Here is a 19233-nt window from a genome sequence, read left to right as displayed (position 1 = left end):
TACTCCATGTGTAACTCTGTGTCGTTGTATCTGTCGAACTGCTTTGCTTTATCTTGGCCAGGTCGCAATTGTAAATGAGAACTTGTTCTCAACTTGCCTACCTGGTTAAATAAAGGTGAAATATAAAATAAATAAATAAAAAATACCCATAGACTACGCCATTGCGCTAACGCTAGTTAGCATTGTGTCACGGAACTACCTCTAACTTCCTTCATACTGGACACAGAGACGTAACATTTTCATACACAAGTTTTTCCTAATTGTCAAAATAAATGTTTTAAAGTCACCAATGACCTCATGAGTTAGGAAAAAATGCCTGGTTCTTTGTAGTGACTGGGTGTATTGATACACCATCCAAAGTGTAATTAATAACTTCACCATGCACAAAGGGATATTGAATGTCAGTTGCCCTTCTTCGAGGCATTGGAAAACATCCCTGGTCTTTGCGTTTGAAAATCTCTGCTTGACTGAGGGACCTTACAGATAATTGTATGTGTGGTACAGAGATGAGGTAGTCATTCAAAAATCATGTTAAACACTATTATTGCACACGGAATGAGTCCATGCGATTTATAGTATAATGTAAATTGTTAAGCAAACCTTTACTCCTGAACTTATTTAGGATTGCCTTTGACATTATGGGGTATTGTGTGTAGGCCAGTGACACAACATCTCCGTCTAATATGAGAGAGAGAGAGAGAGAGAGAGAGAGAGAGAGAGAGAGAGAGAGAGAGAGAGAGGAGAGAGAGAGAGAGAGAGAGAGAGAGAGAGAGAGAGAGAGAGAGAGAGAGAGAGAGAGAGAGAGAGAGAGAGAGAGAGAGAGAGAGAGAGAGAGAGAGAGAGAGAGAGAGAGAGAGAGAGAGAGAGAGAGAGAGAGAGTCAATCCCCACATAATAATACTAATTAGAGATCAACCACCATAAATATCTACTGCATCTCATCATCATTGTGTGCTCCATGTGTAGTGATCTCCATGTATATTCATTTGCGCTGCCTCGTCCACTCCCTCTGTAGTTAAATCAACATGGCGCTCCGACACAACCACTGGATCAGACAACTGGATGAATATTCATTCACATGCTATTAGATATCCAACAGAGATGGAGAGAGAGAGAGATACAGGGGAGAGAGCCGGGGTAGGGGGGGAGTACACAGTATGTTGTTGGTTATGTATCTATCGTGTTGTTGTGTGTTTTATGGACTACGTTTTCAAGCCTTAATAATTGCCCAGTGGGGATAAATCAAGTTTATTGAATTTAATTGAATTTAATCGAGAGAGAAAAAAAGGACTTCGGTTTTTGGCATATTGGTGGGCATCAGCACCACTGATTTGGGGGTAAATCAAACATCAACAACAACAATATCGCTAATGGCGTAACATTGCGATGCTGTTGCATGTGTCATTCAACCTATCTATCAGACCCTCCATACCTCCTGGGTGGCATCCCTCACTCCCTTCCTCTGAGGCAGAGTTTAACCACCTGTAGCCTCCCTCTCTCCATCTCTCACCCATACCCTCCAGTACCTTGTCCCTAGTCTGCCCCTGCCCTCCAACTCTACCCCACTCTGACACCAGGATCTCTAGTACTCGTGGCCCCTCACCAGCCCCAGTCCCCCCAGCCTTCTGTCTACAGCCCAGCTTCTCCCTGGGGCCCCACCATACACTCCATATGTCTACCTGTTAATGTTCTATTCCAATGACAACATACAGCTGGCTGACTAACTGCTGCTTGGAGCTAATGTTGGACACGGGATCATTCCAGCTCAGTCACTTGATCTCAAAGGGAAAGTAAATGAAAAGCACCATAAGTGTAGGACTCGTAGTCCTAGGCAAGGTCAAACACATGTAGAGAGATATACTCTCACCGGCCAGTTTATTAGGTTCACTCATCTAGTGCCGGGTCGGACCCCCTTTGCCTCCAGAACAGTCTGAATTCTCCGGGGCATTCTACGAGATGTCTGAAACATTCAACAGGGATGTTGGTCCATGCAGACGTAATGGCATCACACAGTTGCTGCAGATTGGATGGCGGTACATTCATGCTGTGAACAGCCCGCTCCATCACATACCAAGGATGCTCTATGGGGTTGAGGTCTGGGGCCTGACCAGGCCACTCAAGTACACTGAACTCACTGTCATGTTCCAGGCAATGTTTTTCCGCTCCTCAGTTGTCCAGTGTTGGTGATGGCGTGCCCACTGGAGCCGCTTCTTCTTGTTTTTAGCTGATAGGAGTGGAACCCGGTGTGGTCGCCTGCTGCAATATCCCATCTGTGACAAGGAGCGACGAGTTGTGCATTCCGAGACGCCGTTCTGCACACCACTGTTGTACTGCGCCGTTATTTGTCTGTTTGTGGCCCGCCTGTTAGCTTGCATGACTCTTGCCATTCTCCTTCGACCTCTCATCTACGAGCTGTTTTTCGCCCACAGGACTGCCACTAACTGGATGTTTTTTGTTTGTCACACCATTCTTGATAAACCCTAGACACTGTCGTGTGTGAAAAGCCCAGGAGGCCGTCCGTTTCTGAGATCTGGCGCGCCTGGCACCAACAGTCATACCACGCTAAAAGCCGCTTAGGTCACTTAGTTTAATGGAACAGTAACTGAATGCCTCGATGCCTGTCTGCCTGCTTTATATACCAAAACACAGCCACGTGACACACGGTCTGTAAGAGCAATCCATTTTTGTGAGCCGAGTGGTGTACCTAATAAACTGTCCTGTGAGTGTATGGTCATTTGACTATTTTAATAGTAACCATCTCTTATCGTACTGTAGCAGTAACCGCCCATCCCTCAGGGCCCTTGGTCGTGTCCTCCACCCCTCTGAGCGGCTTTCCTCCTGGGCTTAAGTGGTGATGTCCTCTGCCTCTCCTGGATCTCTCTCCTGTCCCTGTCCCTGTGGATGTCGGCTGAGCGCTGTTTGATCGGCTTTGGGACTGTGCTCTGGGACTGTGTGCGTGCATGCCTGCATGCCGGCATGCGTGTATGTGTGCATACGTCTTTGTGTGTTTCATTAGAATGTGTGTGTGTGCAGTTCGTTCCAGTTGATTTCTAGAGGAGTCAGTTAGCCAGTCAGGCAGGCTGTGTTGGGACAGACAGACAGAAGGGCCCAGGCATTCAGAGCACAATGCAGGGGCTGGGTTTGATGCACCGCCACAGTCCGCCCGGTCACAAGTCTCACACACACACACACACACACACACACACAGACACACACACACACACTATACTAGTTGTGTAGACCCCTATGTTAGGGGCTTGGTATAGCTCTCTATCCCCTGCCTCAATGTATCTGGTGTGTGTGCATCTGTTTTCCTGCCTGTTAGTATGTGTGTATCAGGTGTATGTATATGTGTATCAGGTGTATGTATGTGTGTATCAGGTGTATGTATGTGTGTATTAGGTGTATGTATGTGTGTATCTGGTGTATGTCTGTGTGTATCAGGTATATTTCTGTGTGTATTAGGTGTATGTCTGTGTGTATCAGGTGTATGTATGTGTGTATTAGGTGTATGTATGTGTGTATCAGGTGTATGTCTGTGTGTATCAGGTGTATGTATGTGTGTATTAGGTGTATGTATGTGTGCAATAGGTGTATGTATGTGTGTATTAGGTGTATGTATGTGTGTATTAGGTGTATGTATGTATGTATGTATGTGTGTATTAGGTGTATGTATGTGTGTATTAGGTGTATGTATGTGTGTATTAGGTGTATGTATGTGTGTATTAGGTGTACGTATGTGTGTATTAGGTGTATGTATGTGTGTATCAGGTGTATGTCTGTGTGTATTAGGTGTATGCATGTGTGTATTAGGTGTATGTATGTGTGTATTAGGTGTATGTAGACAAGACAAGTAGAGTGATGTCCCCCTTTCTCTCCCCCTCCCCATAGGGCTCTGGTCTAAAGTAGTGAACTAGATAAGGGTCCCATTGGTATCCTAGCCCCTCTCTGTGTCAGTCTCTGTGTGTCTGTCTCTGTGTGTCAGTCTCTGTTTGTCAGACCGTGCTTAATCCACCCAGTAGCTGGATAATTAATGCCCCGTCTCATGCTCATCATAACTGGACCCAGAGCCACTGACCCTCAGCAGAAACCACGCTCTCACACAAATTCAACCCTGTAAATATTTTATTTTAACTCTTGCCTTTGTATTGTTCCTGGTGTGTCTCCCCCTTTCTCTTGTTCTCTCTCACCCTCCCTCCTCTCCTTTGTAGCTCTACTACAACTGCCAGCCTATCAGGCCATTTTTGCTACAGCATTTTACCCGTGTGTGTGTGTGTGTGTGTGTGTGTGTGTGTGTGTGTGTGTGTGTGTGTGTGTGTGTGTGTGTGTGTGTGTGTGTGTGTGGCTGAATGAAGGAAGTCCAGTGAATAGGGATTTGAGGGGGGATCAACAGTGAATAAACATTACAGTAAATGAATGAACTCGGCTGACAAGTGAAGTGTGCAGACAATGAGATCAGACAACACACACACACACACACACACGCTGTGAGATCAGAAGGGTCTTAGCATCAATAATGCTGAAGCTGAAAAATGTTAAATAATAGATCAGTCGGGCACTTAGACAACTGTGACTGGTCTCATGTTGTATATTGGCTTTGGTGGAAGAGAGAGAGAGAGGAGAAGGAGGAGAGAGAGAGAGAGGAGAAACGAGGAGAGAGGAGAGGGAGAGGAGAGAGAGAGAGAGAATAGGAGAGAGAGAGGAGAGAGAGAGGAGAGGAGAGAGAGGGTGAGAGGATAGGAGAGAGAGAGAGAGAGAGAGAGAGAGAGAGAGAGACGAAGAGGGAGAAGAGAGAGAGGAGAGAGAGGAGAGAGAGGAGAGAGAGGAGAGAGGAGAGAGAAAGAGAGGAGAGAGAGGACAGGGAGGAGAGAGAGGAGAGGGAGAGTTTTCAAACAAACCATCAGGTCCTTGGTGTCTGAACGAGAGGGCATAATCTGATCACTGTCTCTTCGGGAAGACTCTCTCTCTCTCTCTTCTTCCCTCGCTCCCTCCCTCCCTTGTTCACTTTTCTTCTGAACTCTGGGTCAACGTGTCCCCCCCTTCCTCCCTGGCGGACAGCCAGACAGATAGAGAGGTTGTGATTGGAGGGGGCGATGCCATAAGACATAGTAGTGAAGGGCTTAGACGGTTGTGGTGGACAGTGGTGTGAACGGCTGCTGACTTGGCATGGCCATTCCATCCGCCTCCCAGAATGCAGAGTGCTCCTCCTGGCACAGGATATTGTGGCGCCCCTTCCGTCGCCCTACCCCCCTCAACGTACGCTCCCCTTGGCACCCGGAAAGACAAATGGGGCTATCTGGTCTCTCAGTCAACACCTTACATCGTCATTATGTCAAAACTTCAGGATCATGGGGCCTCCCGGGTGGCACTGTGGTCCAAGGCACTGCATCGCAGTGCTAGCTGTGCCACCAGAGATTCTCGGTTCGAGCCCAGGCTCTGCCGCAGCCGGCCGCGACCGGGAGGCTCATGGGGCGACGCAACGCACAATTGGCTCAGCGTCATCCGGGTTAGGGAGGGTTTGGCCGGCAGGGATATCCTTGTCTCACGGCGCACTAGTGACTCCTGTGTCGGGCCGGGCACAGTGCACGCTGACCAGGTCGCTAGGTGTACAGTGTTTCCTCTGACACATTGGTGCGGCTGGCTTCCAGGTTAAGTGGGCATTGTGTCAAGAAGCAGTGCGGCTTGGTTGGGTTGTGTTTCGGAGGACGCACGGCTCTCGACCTTCGCCTCCCCCGAGTCCGTACGGGAGTTGCAGCGATGAGACAAGACAGTAACTACCAACTGGGGAGAAAAAGGGGGTAAAATAATGCAACAACAAAAAAGAAAAGAAAAAAGCTTCAGAATCCCAACGCTGAACCCCCCCCCCCCCACACACACACACACATAGTCACACACACACACTAGCTGTGTGTGGGCGACTCATAACCCACAGTCCCCATGGTTATATCCGAGGGGCGGGTGTGTTTAGGTTTGTTGAATAGTGTGTAGGGTCATTAAATAGTGCGTAGGGTCAATAAAGAGAAAACAATACCTTACAAAATGTGTCATTCGCGTGCAATTTATATCTACAGGCTACATTGAGATGTATTATTTCATTATTGTAGGTTATCTGGCATTAGTGCATAAGACCTAGTCAGTTGTACTGAATGCCTTCCACATTTAACCCAGCCCCTCTAAATCAGAGGGGGCTGCCTCAGGCACAGGGGGCTGCCTTACTCAACATCCACAGCGCCCAGGGAACAGCCTTACTCAGGGGAAGAACGACAGAGTTCTACTTGGTCAGCTCAGGGATTCGATCCCGCAACCTTTCAGATGACTGGCCCAACGCTCTGACCACTAGGCTGCCACTAGGGCCTAACTGTAGGCACGCCAAATAGCCTGCACACCAATCGCCAAAATCTATGGGAACGGGCTGAAAAAGTTCATGCCGATCCCCCGAGGCAAAAAGAGAACTGCAGCCTACTGTTCAGATAGGTTAAATGGAAATCAGGACACTGACTGTAGGTCTATAACCTCTCACATAGCCTAAATACTAACCCCTGCAGAACTATGCATTTCTTGCAGTAAAATGGTACACCAAATATAGACTACATTTTGACTCGGGAACAGGAGTGGAGAAATATAATGTTGGGTCATTTTCACAGCTTTCTATTTCCTTACAACCGGTCAAACTGATTTGAGCATTTTCACCCCGGTACCGAAATGACTTCGCTCCACGAACGAGGCAGAGATGACATAGAATTGTACTGAAATCATCTAGATTGAAGAATGCATTCTATCGATTTATGACATTATTCTGGTGAGCAAGGGTTTATTTAAGTCTTCTAGGGCAACATATAGGCTAATGACAGAAGAGAAGCTGCGTGTATCTAATTATAGACAAGTTGCTTAACAAATAGCCGACCAAAATGTAGGAAATTATAAGCAGAAACATAAATTGGGCGGGGGGGGGGGGGGGGGGGGGGATCCTGCACCCCCTGTCAGGAAATCATTCTCCCGTCTCTACAGCGGGCTAGGGTCCGGTGTGGGCCTCAGATTTTCACTTTACCACATATAGTCAGGCGGTTGTGGATAGGTTATTAGCAATTGCGGGCGGGTGTGGGTGAACAAACAGCTGACCCACTCGCCACTAACACACACACAGTTTTATTTGTGGATCCTCTGCGGTGTCCATCTGTTTTATTTGTGGATCCTCTGTGGTGTACCGTGTGTTTTATTTGTGGATCCTCTGTGGTGTACCGTGTGTTTTATTTGTGGATCCTCTGCAGTGTCCATCTGTTTTATTTGTGGATCCTCTGTGGTGTACCGTCTGTTTTATTTGTGGATCCTCTGCGGTGTCCATCTGTTTTATTTGTGGATCCTCTGTGGTGTACCGTGTGTTTTATTTGTGGATCCTCTGCGGTGTCCGTGTGTTTTATTTGTGGATCCTCTGCGGTGTCCATCTGTTTTATTTGTGGATCCTCTGCGGTGTCCGTCTGTTTTATTTGTGGATCATCTGCGGTGTCCGTCTGTTTTATTTATGGATCCTCTGTGGTGTCCGTCTGTTTTATTTGTGGATCCTCTGTGGTGTCCGTGTGTTTTATTTGTGGATCCTCTGCGGTGTCCATCTGTTTTATTTGTGGATCCTCTGCGGTGTCCATCTGTTTTATTTGTGCATCCTCTGCGGTGTCCGTCTGTTTTATTTGTGGATCATCTGCATTGTCCATCTGTTTTATTTGTGGATCATCTGCGGTGTCCGTCTGTTTTATTTGTGGATCCTCTGCGGTGTCCATCTGTTTTATTTGTGGATCCTCTGTGGTGTCCGTCTGTTTAATTTGTGGATCCTCTGCGGTGTCCGTCTGTTTTATTTGTGGATCCTCTGCGGTGTCCATCTGTTTTATTTGTGGATCATCTGCGGTGTCCGTCTGTTTTATTTGTGGATCCTCAGCGGTGTCCGTCTGTTTTATTTGTGGATCCTCTGCGGTGTCCGTCTGTTTTATTTGTGGATCCTCTGCGGTGTCCGTCTGTTTTATTTGTGGATCCTCTGTGGTGTCCGTCTGTTTTATTTGTGGATCCTCTGCGGTGTCCGTCTGTTTTATTTGTGGATCATCTGCGGTGTCCGTCTGTTTTATTTGTGGATCCTCTGTGGTGTCCGTCTGTTTTATTTGTGGATCCTCTGCGGTGTCCGTCTGTTTTATTTGTGGATCATCTGCGGTGTCCGTCTGTTTTATTTGTGGATCCTCTGCGGTGTCCGTCTGTTTTATTTGTGGATCATCTGCGGTGTCCGTCTGTTTTATTTGTGGATCCTCTGTGGTGTCCGTCTGTTTTATTTGTGGATCCTCTGCGGTGTCCGTCTGTTTTATTTGTGGATCATCTGCGGTGTCCGTCTGTTTTATTTGTGGATCATCTGCGGTGTCCGTCTGGTTTATTTGTGGATCCTCTGCGGTGTCCGTCTGTTTTTATGGCTGTGCCTCTCCACCAGAGAGGGGCTTTAAAACAGTGTTCGGTTATGGCTGTTCCTCAATTTTCTTCCCTGAGGGTTTAATAGAGGTGATTGATTGGTGTTGTCGGGAAGGACACGCACACACACACACACTCACCCATCGTATCCCCAGATATCTCCCCTGCTTCTTTGACGACTCAATGGGCTGCTTTCTGGTTCCATGCATGCACGTGCGCACACACACACCGACACACTGTCTCGCTGCCTGGTTGGCTAGGTTATTATCTCTCGCTAGTAGAACGAGGGTCTCTGAGAGTCCACTGTCGAAAGGAACCAAGTTGTCGCCAGTCACACCTCTGTCAGACAAGCGAGGCCTTTAGAACAGACCACTGAGACAGAGAGAAGAGGCTATAGAAACACCTGGAGACTAAAGTGGTCAGACAAGCCATTCCCGACCCAACTCCAGAGGAAGGATTTAATACTGAATGTCTGTACTGTACTGTGGGTCTGGAGCCAGATTCAGATGAGCGCCGTGGCTCAGTGGAGAGGAGAGAAGATGCTAGAAGGTCCACAGGGCCAAGTGGAGAGGACAGAACTCACACGCACACACAGACGTGCTGTACACACACACACACACAGACACAGACACACACACACACACACACACACACACACACACACACACACACACACACACACACACACACACACACACACACACACACACACACACACACACACACACACACACACAAGTGAATGCTTTTATAGGCTTTTGTTTTCACACTGACGGCTCTGCCGTTGACGTGGTGTGCTCTCCTCTGTTCTCTTCTAATAATTAAAATAGTAATAATAATAATAACAGTAACAATACAAAATACAGAGTGTTTTGCTGATGTACCATCTTTAATAAGCGAGTATTGCCATCCCTGGCTCTTTCCCTCCTCCTCCCTCCTCTCTCTCTCCCCCTCTTCTATTCATCCATCACCACCACCCCCCGCTGCTCCACAGCTACCCCCCGGCAACATTAGCTAGGCCAATTAGGGCTCTGTAATTGAAGCAATTATCCAATTAGAAGCCTCTCAGACGTGCCCCAAAACCTGGAGGGCCCCCCAGGCAGCCTAACCTCTGCCACGCTCCTTGATGTCCACCATGGATTGTTCTCTCCCCAAGCCCCAGGACGGGGTGTGACCTGGAGGTCACCTTGACCGTTATTACACTGATCTTAGATCAGTTTAGCAGGTCTACAAAGTCATTGTCCTTATCGCAATTGTAGTGTCTATGATCTGACCCGAGATCAGTTTCATATTAACTATGAATGGATTTTTCCTCTCTTTGCTGTTTTTGCTCCCTGATCTGAGATAAGTTTAACAGTGTGCCACAGACACTGTCCTCAAGGTGATTTTAGCCTCCTCCAGTTTGCTTTGAGTTCAGTTGGTAGCCTCTTTAATGTGTTTTTGAGCATGAAAATGTAATGTGTTGTGGCCTGGTGTGATTAGGTTATGATTAGGTTATTGGGTGCGTGGGTAGGGTTTCTCTCTCACTGGGCTCTGGGCTCTACTAGAGCAGCCCACTGGTCTCTCTCTTTCCTCTCTCTGAGGTTTAATTAGAGAATAGAAAGTCCTGGAAGAGACTAGGGACCCCCCCCCCACACACACACACACACACACACACACATTGACACACAGGAGGACAGAATGATGCGTGTTGCACGCGCACGCACGCACACACGCACGCATGAACACACACACACACACACACACTGTAACATGTGTATCCACACTCACATAAGACTGCAGGCACACACACACACACACTCTGGAGCGTGTGTGTACTCAAAAAACACACACATGCACACTTGGGGGCTACAAGCATTGGATAAAGACAAGGGGTTGGGAGAGAATAGAATAGGAAGACGGGAAGAAGAAGAGAGAAAATAAGCTGAGAGGGCGAGAGGACACATGAGGGTGCAATAGAAACAGACAGAAACACAACTAGATGGAATGTACAATGCAGTGGGAAGGAAAATATCGAACAGGTGTCACAAGGTGAACGTTTGCATTGTATTCCAATTACATAACCCACAGTCCTGCAAACCTTTACAAGGCACATCATATCCGCAACACTTTTCTACCCCAAGCTGCTGAAACTTACCTAAAATACAGAATCGTATTCTTGAAGCAAAGAAAGAGTCTTTTTTGCACATAACCAAGTCTCATTACTATTTGCATCGGCTTATCAGTGTTTGTATCCTCATTGCCCCATCAGAACACATTCTAATTAACTCCCATATTACCTCGCTGTCTCCGCTTCCTCACTTTCAAATTCAAATAGCTTTATTGGCAAAACGAAAACCTAGGCAGCCGAAGCAATAATACGGTTAATGAAGACGTTAAATTGAGCAATTATAGGATGGCGATAACACAATAACAAGGGACAAACTGGAGGGACTCCGGTTGTGTTCCAAACGGAGCCCTAATCCCTTTATAGTGCACTACTTTTGATCAGAGTCCTATTGGCTCTGTGCATGACATAGGGATTAGGGTGCCATTTGGTGTCGCGGCCTGTTGAATGCCCTCGAGAATTTCCATGTAAGAAGCACCCTTAGCACGGACGGGAAGTTGATAGGAGCACATCAAATTTGGTGTCAAATGAAAGCTAAGAGTCTATTTTTGAGAAATTAAGGCATTTAGTATGTTTTTTCAACCATTTTCTATTCTAAAAAGTGGAAAGAAATAAAGGCTTTGATTTCTGGTCAAACAAATGGAAAAGGAGTCTTAGAAAACAACTTCCAGAAAAAGTCTTAAAAGGTGTCAGAAATGCATCAATACACAATAATGTTGAAGTAAAGCACCCTGCCAGCTAATATCAACACTTATATTTAGTTTTGCAGAAATGATTTGCCTTCTCTAAGTTTAAGAAATATTGCCTAGTGTCATTCTGTTACCAAAAATCCACATATCTTGAAGATATTTTCCAATTTCTCTCCCGCGGGAGGAGGGAGGATAATGAAAGTAGACAGAAGTAACAAGTGAAGGTAGACCTATCAATTAGTTAGTGTTTTTACTGATAACAATTTGGTTTATCATTTATTAAGGGGTTAAAACACATCATTCTGTTACCAAATCAGTAACCGAATGACCAAAAAATCTGTAACAGAATGACTTCAACTGACTTGGCTACAATGGGAAATCATAGTAGCCACAAGCCACAGTTGAGTCACCTGCTACTGTCCTCCCTTCCACTGGCATACTGTCATGTTCATCTCATAACGGGTTTCTGTTCTCTTTCTGTCGTCTGGTGGTAAAAGAAAGAGTGATAAAACAGTCTGAACAACCGATCCCTCGCTCTCTCCCTGGCTCTCTATCTCCAGTTACTGTAAATGTTTTATTGTCACATACACCAGATAGGTGCAGAGAAATGTTGTTTTAATGTCACCTCTCCTGGCTCTTACTGACACCTACCCATGAGCCCCCTCACTTTCCATTTACTGTAACCAGCGTCCTCACCCACTGAGCACTGACCGACAGCTGACGTCCATGGACATTGTAAAGTAGTTGACATTTTGTCAGTCCAAATCTGAACCAATTATAGACGTCTGTTTTACAAGTTTAAACAGCACAGTACAGTAGAGTTTAGTACAGTACAGTAGAGTTTAATACAGTAGAGTAGTGTTTAGTACAGTACAGTACAGTAGAGTTTAATACAGTAGTGTTTAGTACAGTACAGTAGAGTTTAGTACAGTACAGTAGAGTTTAATACAGTAGAGTAGAGTTTAGTACAGTACAGTACAGTAGAGTTTAATACAGTAGTGTTTAGTACAGTACAGTAGAGTTTAGTACAGTACAGTAGAGTTTAGTACAGTACAGTAGAGTTTGGTACAGTACAGTACAGTAGAGTTTAATACAGTAGAGTAGAGTTTAATACAGTAGAGTAGAGTTTAGTACAGTACAGTAGAGTTTAATACAGTACAGTAGAGTTTAATACAGTAGAGTTTAGTACAGTACAGTTTAGTACAGTACAGTTTAATACAGTAGAGTTTAGTACAGTACAGTAGAGTTTAGTACAGTACAGTAGAGTTTAATACAGTACAGTAGAGTTTATCACTATACAGTAGAGTTTAATACAGTAGAGTTTAGTACAGTAGAGTTTAGTACAGTACAGTAGAGTTTAGTACAGTACAGTAGAGTAGAATTTAGCACAATACAGTAGAGTTTAATACAGTAGAGTAGAGTTTAGCACCATACAGTAGAGTTTAATACAGTAGAGTAGAGTTTAGTACCATACAGTAGAGTTTAATACAGTAGAGTTTAGTACAGTAAAGTAGAGCACACTAGAGTAGGGCAGGGCTCTAACGCTGACCTATTTTACAAGGAGCACGTGTGCGCCTAAGTAGAAAAATGTAGGCGCACGCAAAGAAATTTAAGAGCACAATGAAAAATATTTGAGGTAATAAATCTAGAATCCTTCATTTTTCTAGGTGGTGCTCCTAAATAAAAAAATTCCCGGTTACACATCAAAATATGTAGGCGCATACGCAAGTAAAATGGCCGTACCTTAGAACCCTCTGGAGTACAGTACTTTACTGTAGTGTACGGAACTCTACCGCAGTGGTTCTTAATTGGTTTTGCTTCAGGACACAAATTTACTCCGGTTGTCTCAGTCGTGACCCAGTATTCGCATTGCGTTTTTTTGGGGGGGAGGTCAAAATGCAATCAGGATAATTTTTTATGCTATATTGATAGTAAATGTATCAATTATATGACAAAGGAAAATAGTAAATCATTGAATTTGCCCATATTTTTGATGAAGAATGTGAATGAGCTCGCTGGTTTGAGATCACAAACTCAACCAAATGTGCTAAATAGCGCTGCTAATAGATCTAAATGAAAAATACTGTGATTTAAGAAAAACAGGTATTTAATCACTCTCTACCTGGTTTTAGTGGTTTGAAATCAGACTGCAGTATTTTTCATCTAAAAATAACAAAATGTTTGACATCATTCAACATTTCCCCGTCGTGAATCACTGCTCTACTGTACTGTTTTAACATTTAACCACGGAAGTTGACTGACACATTCTAATTTACAGCCAACGACCTGGGGAATAGTTACAGGTAAAATCAGTAAAATCTTTGACATTTTTGCTTGTTGCGTTTTGGTCCGGACCGACCCCACATTGTTGTTGTTGTTGTATTTTACCTCCTTTGTCTCCCCAATTTCGATCTTGTCTCATCGCTGCAACTCACCAACCGGCTCGGGAGGTGAAGGTCGATTCATGCTTCCTCCGAAACATGACCTGCCAAACCCTGCTTCTTAACACCCACCCGCTGTACCCGGAAGCCAGCTGCACCAATGTGTCAGAGGAAACACCGTTCAACTGACGACCGAAGTCGCTAGAGCGCAATGATCCAAGTAAAGCCCCCCCCTCCGGGCCAAACCCTCCTCTAACCCCGGACAACGTTGGGCTAATTGTGCGCCTCCCTATGGGACTCCTGGTCACGGCCGGTTGTGACACAGCCTGGGATCAAACCCGGGTCTGTAGTGATGCCTCAAGCACTGCAATGCAGTACCTTAGACCGCTGCACCACTGAGGAGGCCCGGACCAACCAAATGTTGTCTTGTTTGGGGGCAGAGATTAGAATAATTGCATATTTGGGTATTATTCTACACACTTGCAAGGGAGAATTTAGCATGTTTCTACCTTTGTGTACCTATTCAGAATACATCACCATGAACAGAATGAGATTCATAATTATGCATTTCTGTGTAGTACAGATCAGGGAACCATGGTGTGGTGCTTTTATCGTCATTCTGGGTGGAACTCCACTTACTGTAGTTCAACAACCAAAATATATTTTTTCAAAGCCCGCAATCATCATATACGACTGACACCCAATTCTTTCTGCAGACATCATTGAATCCTAATTCAGAATTGATATTTAACGGATTTTTTGGAAAACAGGGTCACGTAAAAATCTGAGGGAGATTCTGTTACCAAACTTTACATCTGCACTCTTCTTCCAGTAAATGTGTTTTTGTACAAAATTGTTAAACATTGTCCTTGTGTATAGAGTTGTAACAGCATCACACTGTTACTGTGGAATTGCCCCCCCCCCCCTCTCTCTCTCTCTCTCTCTTTCTCTCTCCCTCTCTCTTTCCCTCTCCCCCTCTCTCTCCCCCTCTTTCTCTTTCTCTTCCTCTCTCTCCCCTCTCTTTCTCTCTCTCTCTCTCTCTCTCTATCTCTCTCTATCTCTCTCTCTATCTATCTCTCTCTATCTCTCTATCTCTCACTCTCTCTCTCTCTCTATCTCTATCTCTCTCTCTCCCCCTCTCTCTCTATCTCTATCTCTCACTCTCACTCTCTCTCTCTATATATATATATATATCTCTATCTCTCTCTCTATCTCTCTCTATCTCTCTCTCTCTCTCTCTCTCTCTCTATCTCTCTCTTATGAGTCAGGATGTCTGCGTTCCCATGCGTGTATATACTTATTGCTGTGTATGTGTGTTAGTGCACCACAGCTGGCAATCCAAAACATCCGGAAGCTTCTCTAAGCTGCTTATAAACAGCAACTGGTGACCATTGACCCTTATGGGCGCTGAAAGGCCGGTCTAAGCCAGGATCCAGTGTGTTTCTGTGTGCGCATGTGTGTGTTAGGGAACGTGTGTGTGTGTGTGTGTGTGTGTGTGTGTGTGTGTGTGTGTGTGTGTGTGTGTGTGTGCGTGCGTGCCTGCATGCATGTGTGTGTGTGTCCGAGCAGCGCATGCTTCCGGGTGTGTATGTGTTTGTGTCACCTCCTCTCATACTCACAGTGCTACCCGCCACAGCTGCCCAATAGGAAATTAATACCTATAACTATTAAATTAAGGCATCAATAGCGTCTCCATGACGATTACAGACCATAATAAGGACTATGGCTGGATCAGCGATGATCATAGAGGGCTGGAATGAGCGATATGATTGTGGCTATACTTGAATGAGTTATCTTTGGAGCTCTGGCGAATCCCTGCGTAGTCTAACTGGAGCTGTGACAGTGAAGGTGTTTTAATGTATAGAAGTCGGAGGTGACCCGAGACAAGCAATAGACAAATGAATGATGGCTTCTACTGATTGGTAGGATTTTTGTGATGTCAAGTGTGCTGATGCATTCGCTTTCGTCACTTTTTTTTTTAACCATTTCCATTTGCAATTCTTCTTTCAAACATGATGAGGATTTTTACCAAAAACAATGAGGATTTTTACCAAACATGGTTGACACTGTATAATGACACTTTATCTCTTATTTTCTCCTCTTTCTCCCTTCTCTTCTCTCCTCCCTCTCTTCTGCAGGGTTAGTTTGTGACCGCCACCGTTGACCAGGAACTGTGACCGCAGACATTGACCGCGATGAGGACCGTACAGGAGGATGGAACGTAACAGAGTTCTGACCGTGGAGCCGTTCCCGACCGCGACCGTAGACCACCAACACTAACCACAACCACACCTTCTAAAGACCGCCCGGTCTCCCCCTAACCCTCCACCCCTCCAGCCCCTCTGTCTTACACCGCACCCCCACCCCCCCCCACCCCCTCGCCACTCCACTCCTCCACCTATCCTCCTGCACTCACTCCCTCGCTCCAGACCCCCTTTTTTTGAGGGTCCACTTTTTCTTTCATAAACACTCTCAACCACCACTTCTCTCTTTCCATTGCGATGTCCTTTCTTTCCAATCATCTATACCTTCATGAACATTGAGTCCTCTTTGGGAAACAGACATACACGGACGATAAACGTTTAGTTGGAGGCGGAGTCTCTATAGCTGCCAGTCATGTATCTTTTCCCTTTATCCCTGTGTAAACCAAGTGGGCGGGGTCTCGCCTCTAGTCTCCACCCCCGCTGCTACATGGCCGACACCTGTCTAGTCTGGCTCCTGGGCCTGGCTCTCCGCCTCTCCCTGACATCCTGCCAGAAGATGAACCCCGCCAACAAGCCCCCCATGGTGACCACCAACTACGGCAAGTTGCGAGGGCTCAAAAAGGACCTGAACAACGAGATCCTGGGGCCAGTGGAGCAGTACCTGGGCGTGCCTTATGCCACAGCGCCCATCGGAGACCGCCGCTTCCAGCTGCCCGAGGCGCCTGGCTCGTGGCAGGAGATCCGCAACGCCACAGCGTTCGCCCCGGTGTGCCCGCAGAACGTGCACGGCGTGCTGCCGGAGATCATGTTGCCGGTGTGGTTCACAGACAACCTGGATGTGGCAGCCGGCTACATCCAAAACCAGAGCGAGGACTGCCTCTACCTCAACATCTACGTGCCCACCGAGGACGGTGAGTGTCGGGTAGGGGTGGTCCTTCGCTCCCATAGGGGGTGCCACTCAGGGGTAGGGTGAGGAGAGATGGAAGGTGGAAGGGGCGGGGTACTTTTAACTGAGCGAGATCTGTCACTAGAAACATACCTAATTCTCTTTTTTTACTCCCGGTTGGGACGCAACAATATTTTTCCCACCGTCTTTTGCCACAAAATATATCTAACCCCCCTAAAACCTCACTCTCCTTGCCCAAATCCAGAGCTGAATCTTTCTTTGGTTCAGTAGGTCTGGGGTGAGGAGACGAGCGACGTCTGGGTCTGGGTTGAGCAAGGTAAGCAGAGAGGGAAGGAAGAAGACGAGGGTTTCTTTCAACTAACTATCTTAAACGTTCCTTGCCTCAGAATCATTTCCGACTGTTTTGTCCATCTTCGAAGGTCTGTGGTGAGGAAGGGAAGGAGAGAGGGAAGACGGATTGGGTTAGGGGGATTCTTTCAACTCAACTCAACCTTACATCTGTCACCTGAAAATACTGTATCTGAAACCTGCCTAGAAACTGCACTCCTTCCCTCAAATCATTTACACAAATAATTTTTATGCTTGGGATTTGAATCTTTTTATTTTTCTTGCGTTTCTCGTACAAACTCAGACACTTTTACATATCGATCAGCTTTTAGGAAATAGTGTATATTTAACGGGTTTATTACAAAGATACAAACACCTGATATCGTACTAAAAGTGTAATTGTCATCACCCACGGGACTCATTTTTCTTTTTCAATATCACACACTAACCTCCAAGCTGTCAATATATTTTTTTTACACAGCTTTTTAGATACTCACTCTTAACTGTTACTAACACTAGGTACTATCTGCACTTTTAGGCTTTTATGCGAGGTTAAGAAGTGCCTGTGTGTTCTGAAAAACGGCAAAAGAACACAGTACTTTAACAGTCCAGCACAGCTCCACTGGGGTATCCACAATGATTGTCCCACCACGTGTGTGTTCTCTGCTGTTGATGCCAGTGTGTATCAGAGGAGTCAATCTGGGTCTCACCGTCCCTCTCCTCACACATCCACAGTGAAGTGAGGAACCATGATGGGCATCGGTCTTTTCTCTCCATCCCCACCCTGGGGGAGCCTGGACAGCAACCTGCTACACAAAAAGACAGAGTAAGGGAAATAAAAGTGGGGAGACCACCAAAGTCAGATTAAAGCCTGAGAGATCTCTGGGGAGCTAGGGCTTTTTAGACCTCACAACTCACCACCTGCTCTCCCCCCCCCCCCCCCCCCCCCTTTAAAACCCAAAACACAGAGACCTAGAGTATCTCTAAATCACACCAGGCTTCTCTGTCTCTCTCTCAGTTTTTCTTCCTTATGCTCACTTACAGGGCAATTTTTGTTTTACCTCAGCCATCACGCACACACACACACGCACGCACACACACACACACACACACACACACACACACACACACACACACACACACACACACACACACACACACACACACGTCACTCCCTCACTGTAGCTAAATGTCAGTACCATCCAGAGAACAGCACAGCACTGAGAAGGATTCGCCTGCAATGGCACATCTTTATAGAGTGGAACAAAGCTCAACTCTGACGCTGCCTCCGAAATGGCACCCAGTTCCCTAGTTAGCGCACTACTTTAAACCAGGGCCACTAAAGAGAATAGGGTGTCATTTCAGACACACCCAGAGTGTTTGACCTTCAACATGGTGGTATGTAGTTGGATATAAGGACCTTCTGCAATGACATTGTCTGTGTTAGTGTAATGCTGAGGCTAGCACTATCTGCCTATGGGACCAGGGGATTGGCTGTCTAATATGTATATGTCTATGTCTCTCTCGTGTGTGTGTGTGTGTGTGTGTGTGTGGGGGGGGGGGGGGGGGGGGGGGATATTGTCCCCCTAGACAGAGAATGATGGGAAGGCATTGATCAGCTGCCCAGCGTCCCCCTCCACTCCCTGAGCTGGCTGTGGATGTGAAAGATGAGGAAGACACACACACACACCTACCTATATATCCACGCACACACATGCACGCGCCCTGGCATGCACACACACTGGACAGTCACTGGCAGCAGATGGAATTTAAAAAAAATCAAACCTCATGTTTCCTTTTTGTTTGCTGTCTGATAAAAACCTTTTCCAACGTCTCCTGTTACCTGTGTCCTTCTTGGTCCTTTTTACCGACCAGCCCTAAACCGTCCACCGTACCACTGTAGACAAACAGTCCATGTGCTTTATTCTGTACCCCACACCTCCCCTATAACTGCCCCTTAGTGTATCCTAAAATAATCCAGTAGCATACTTCTTTCTCTCTCCCTCACTCGCAGCCATGTGTGTCACAACAGGAACACGCTGTGAATCTTAAAGACTATCTTTTTAAACAGGACCTCTTTAAAGGGACATTTCTTTAAAGGGACATTTCTTCAAAGGGGCCATTACTGCTAAACATAGTAACGCGCCATTCTCGCATATGTTGGTGCTGGAGAATGTGAA

The 19233-nt window shown here is 46.1% G+C and overlaps 1 protein-coding gene across 4 annotated transcripts in view; it reads left to right on the top strand.

Moving 5' to 3' along the window:
• The window catches only part of LOC110500852 (neuroligin-2-like), a 210935-nt gene that overhangs the window by 67640 nt on the left and 124062 nt on the right, over positions 1-19233 (top strand). For all 4 annotated transcript variants that reach the window (XM_036957939.1, XM_036957938.1, XM_036957936.1 and 1 more), the window contains exon 2: positions 15754-16730. In XM_036957939.1, coding sequence (XP_036813834.1) covers positions 16232-16730 — 499 coding nt within the window. In that variant the 5' untranslated portion in view covers positions 15754-16231. The remainder of the gene's footprint in view (positions 1-15753; positions 16731-19233) is intronic.

This window comes from Oncorhynchus mykiss, chromosome 21, assembly GCF_013265735.2.
Source record: "Oncorhynchus mykiss isolate Arlee chromosome 21, USDA_OmykA_1.1, whole genome shotgun sequence".
Classification (NCBI taxonomy): domain Eukaryota; kingdom Metazoa; phylum Chordata; class Actinopteri; order Salmoniformes; family Salmonidae; genus Oncorhynchus; species Oncorhynchus mykiss.
The sequence above is the reverse complement of the archived record's forward strand: the minus strand, read 5'-3'. Positions and strand labels throughout refer to the sequence as shown.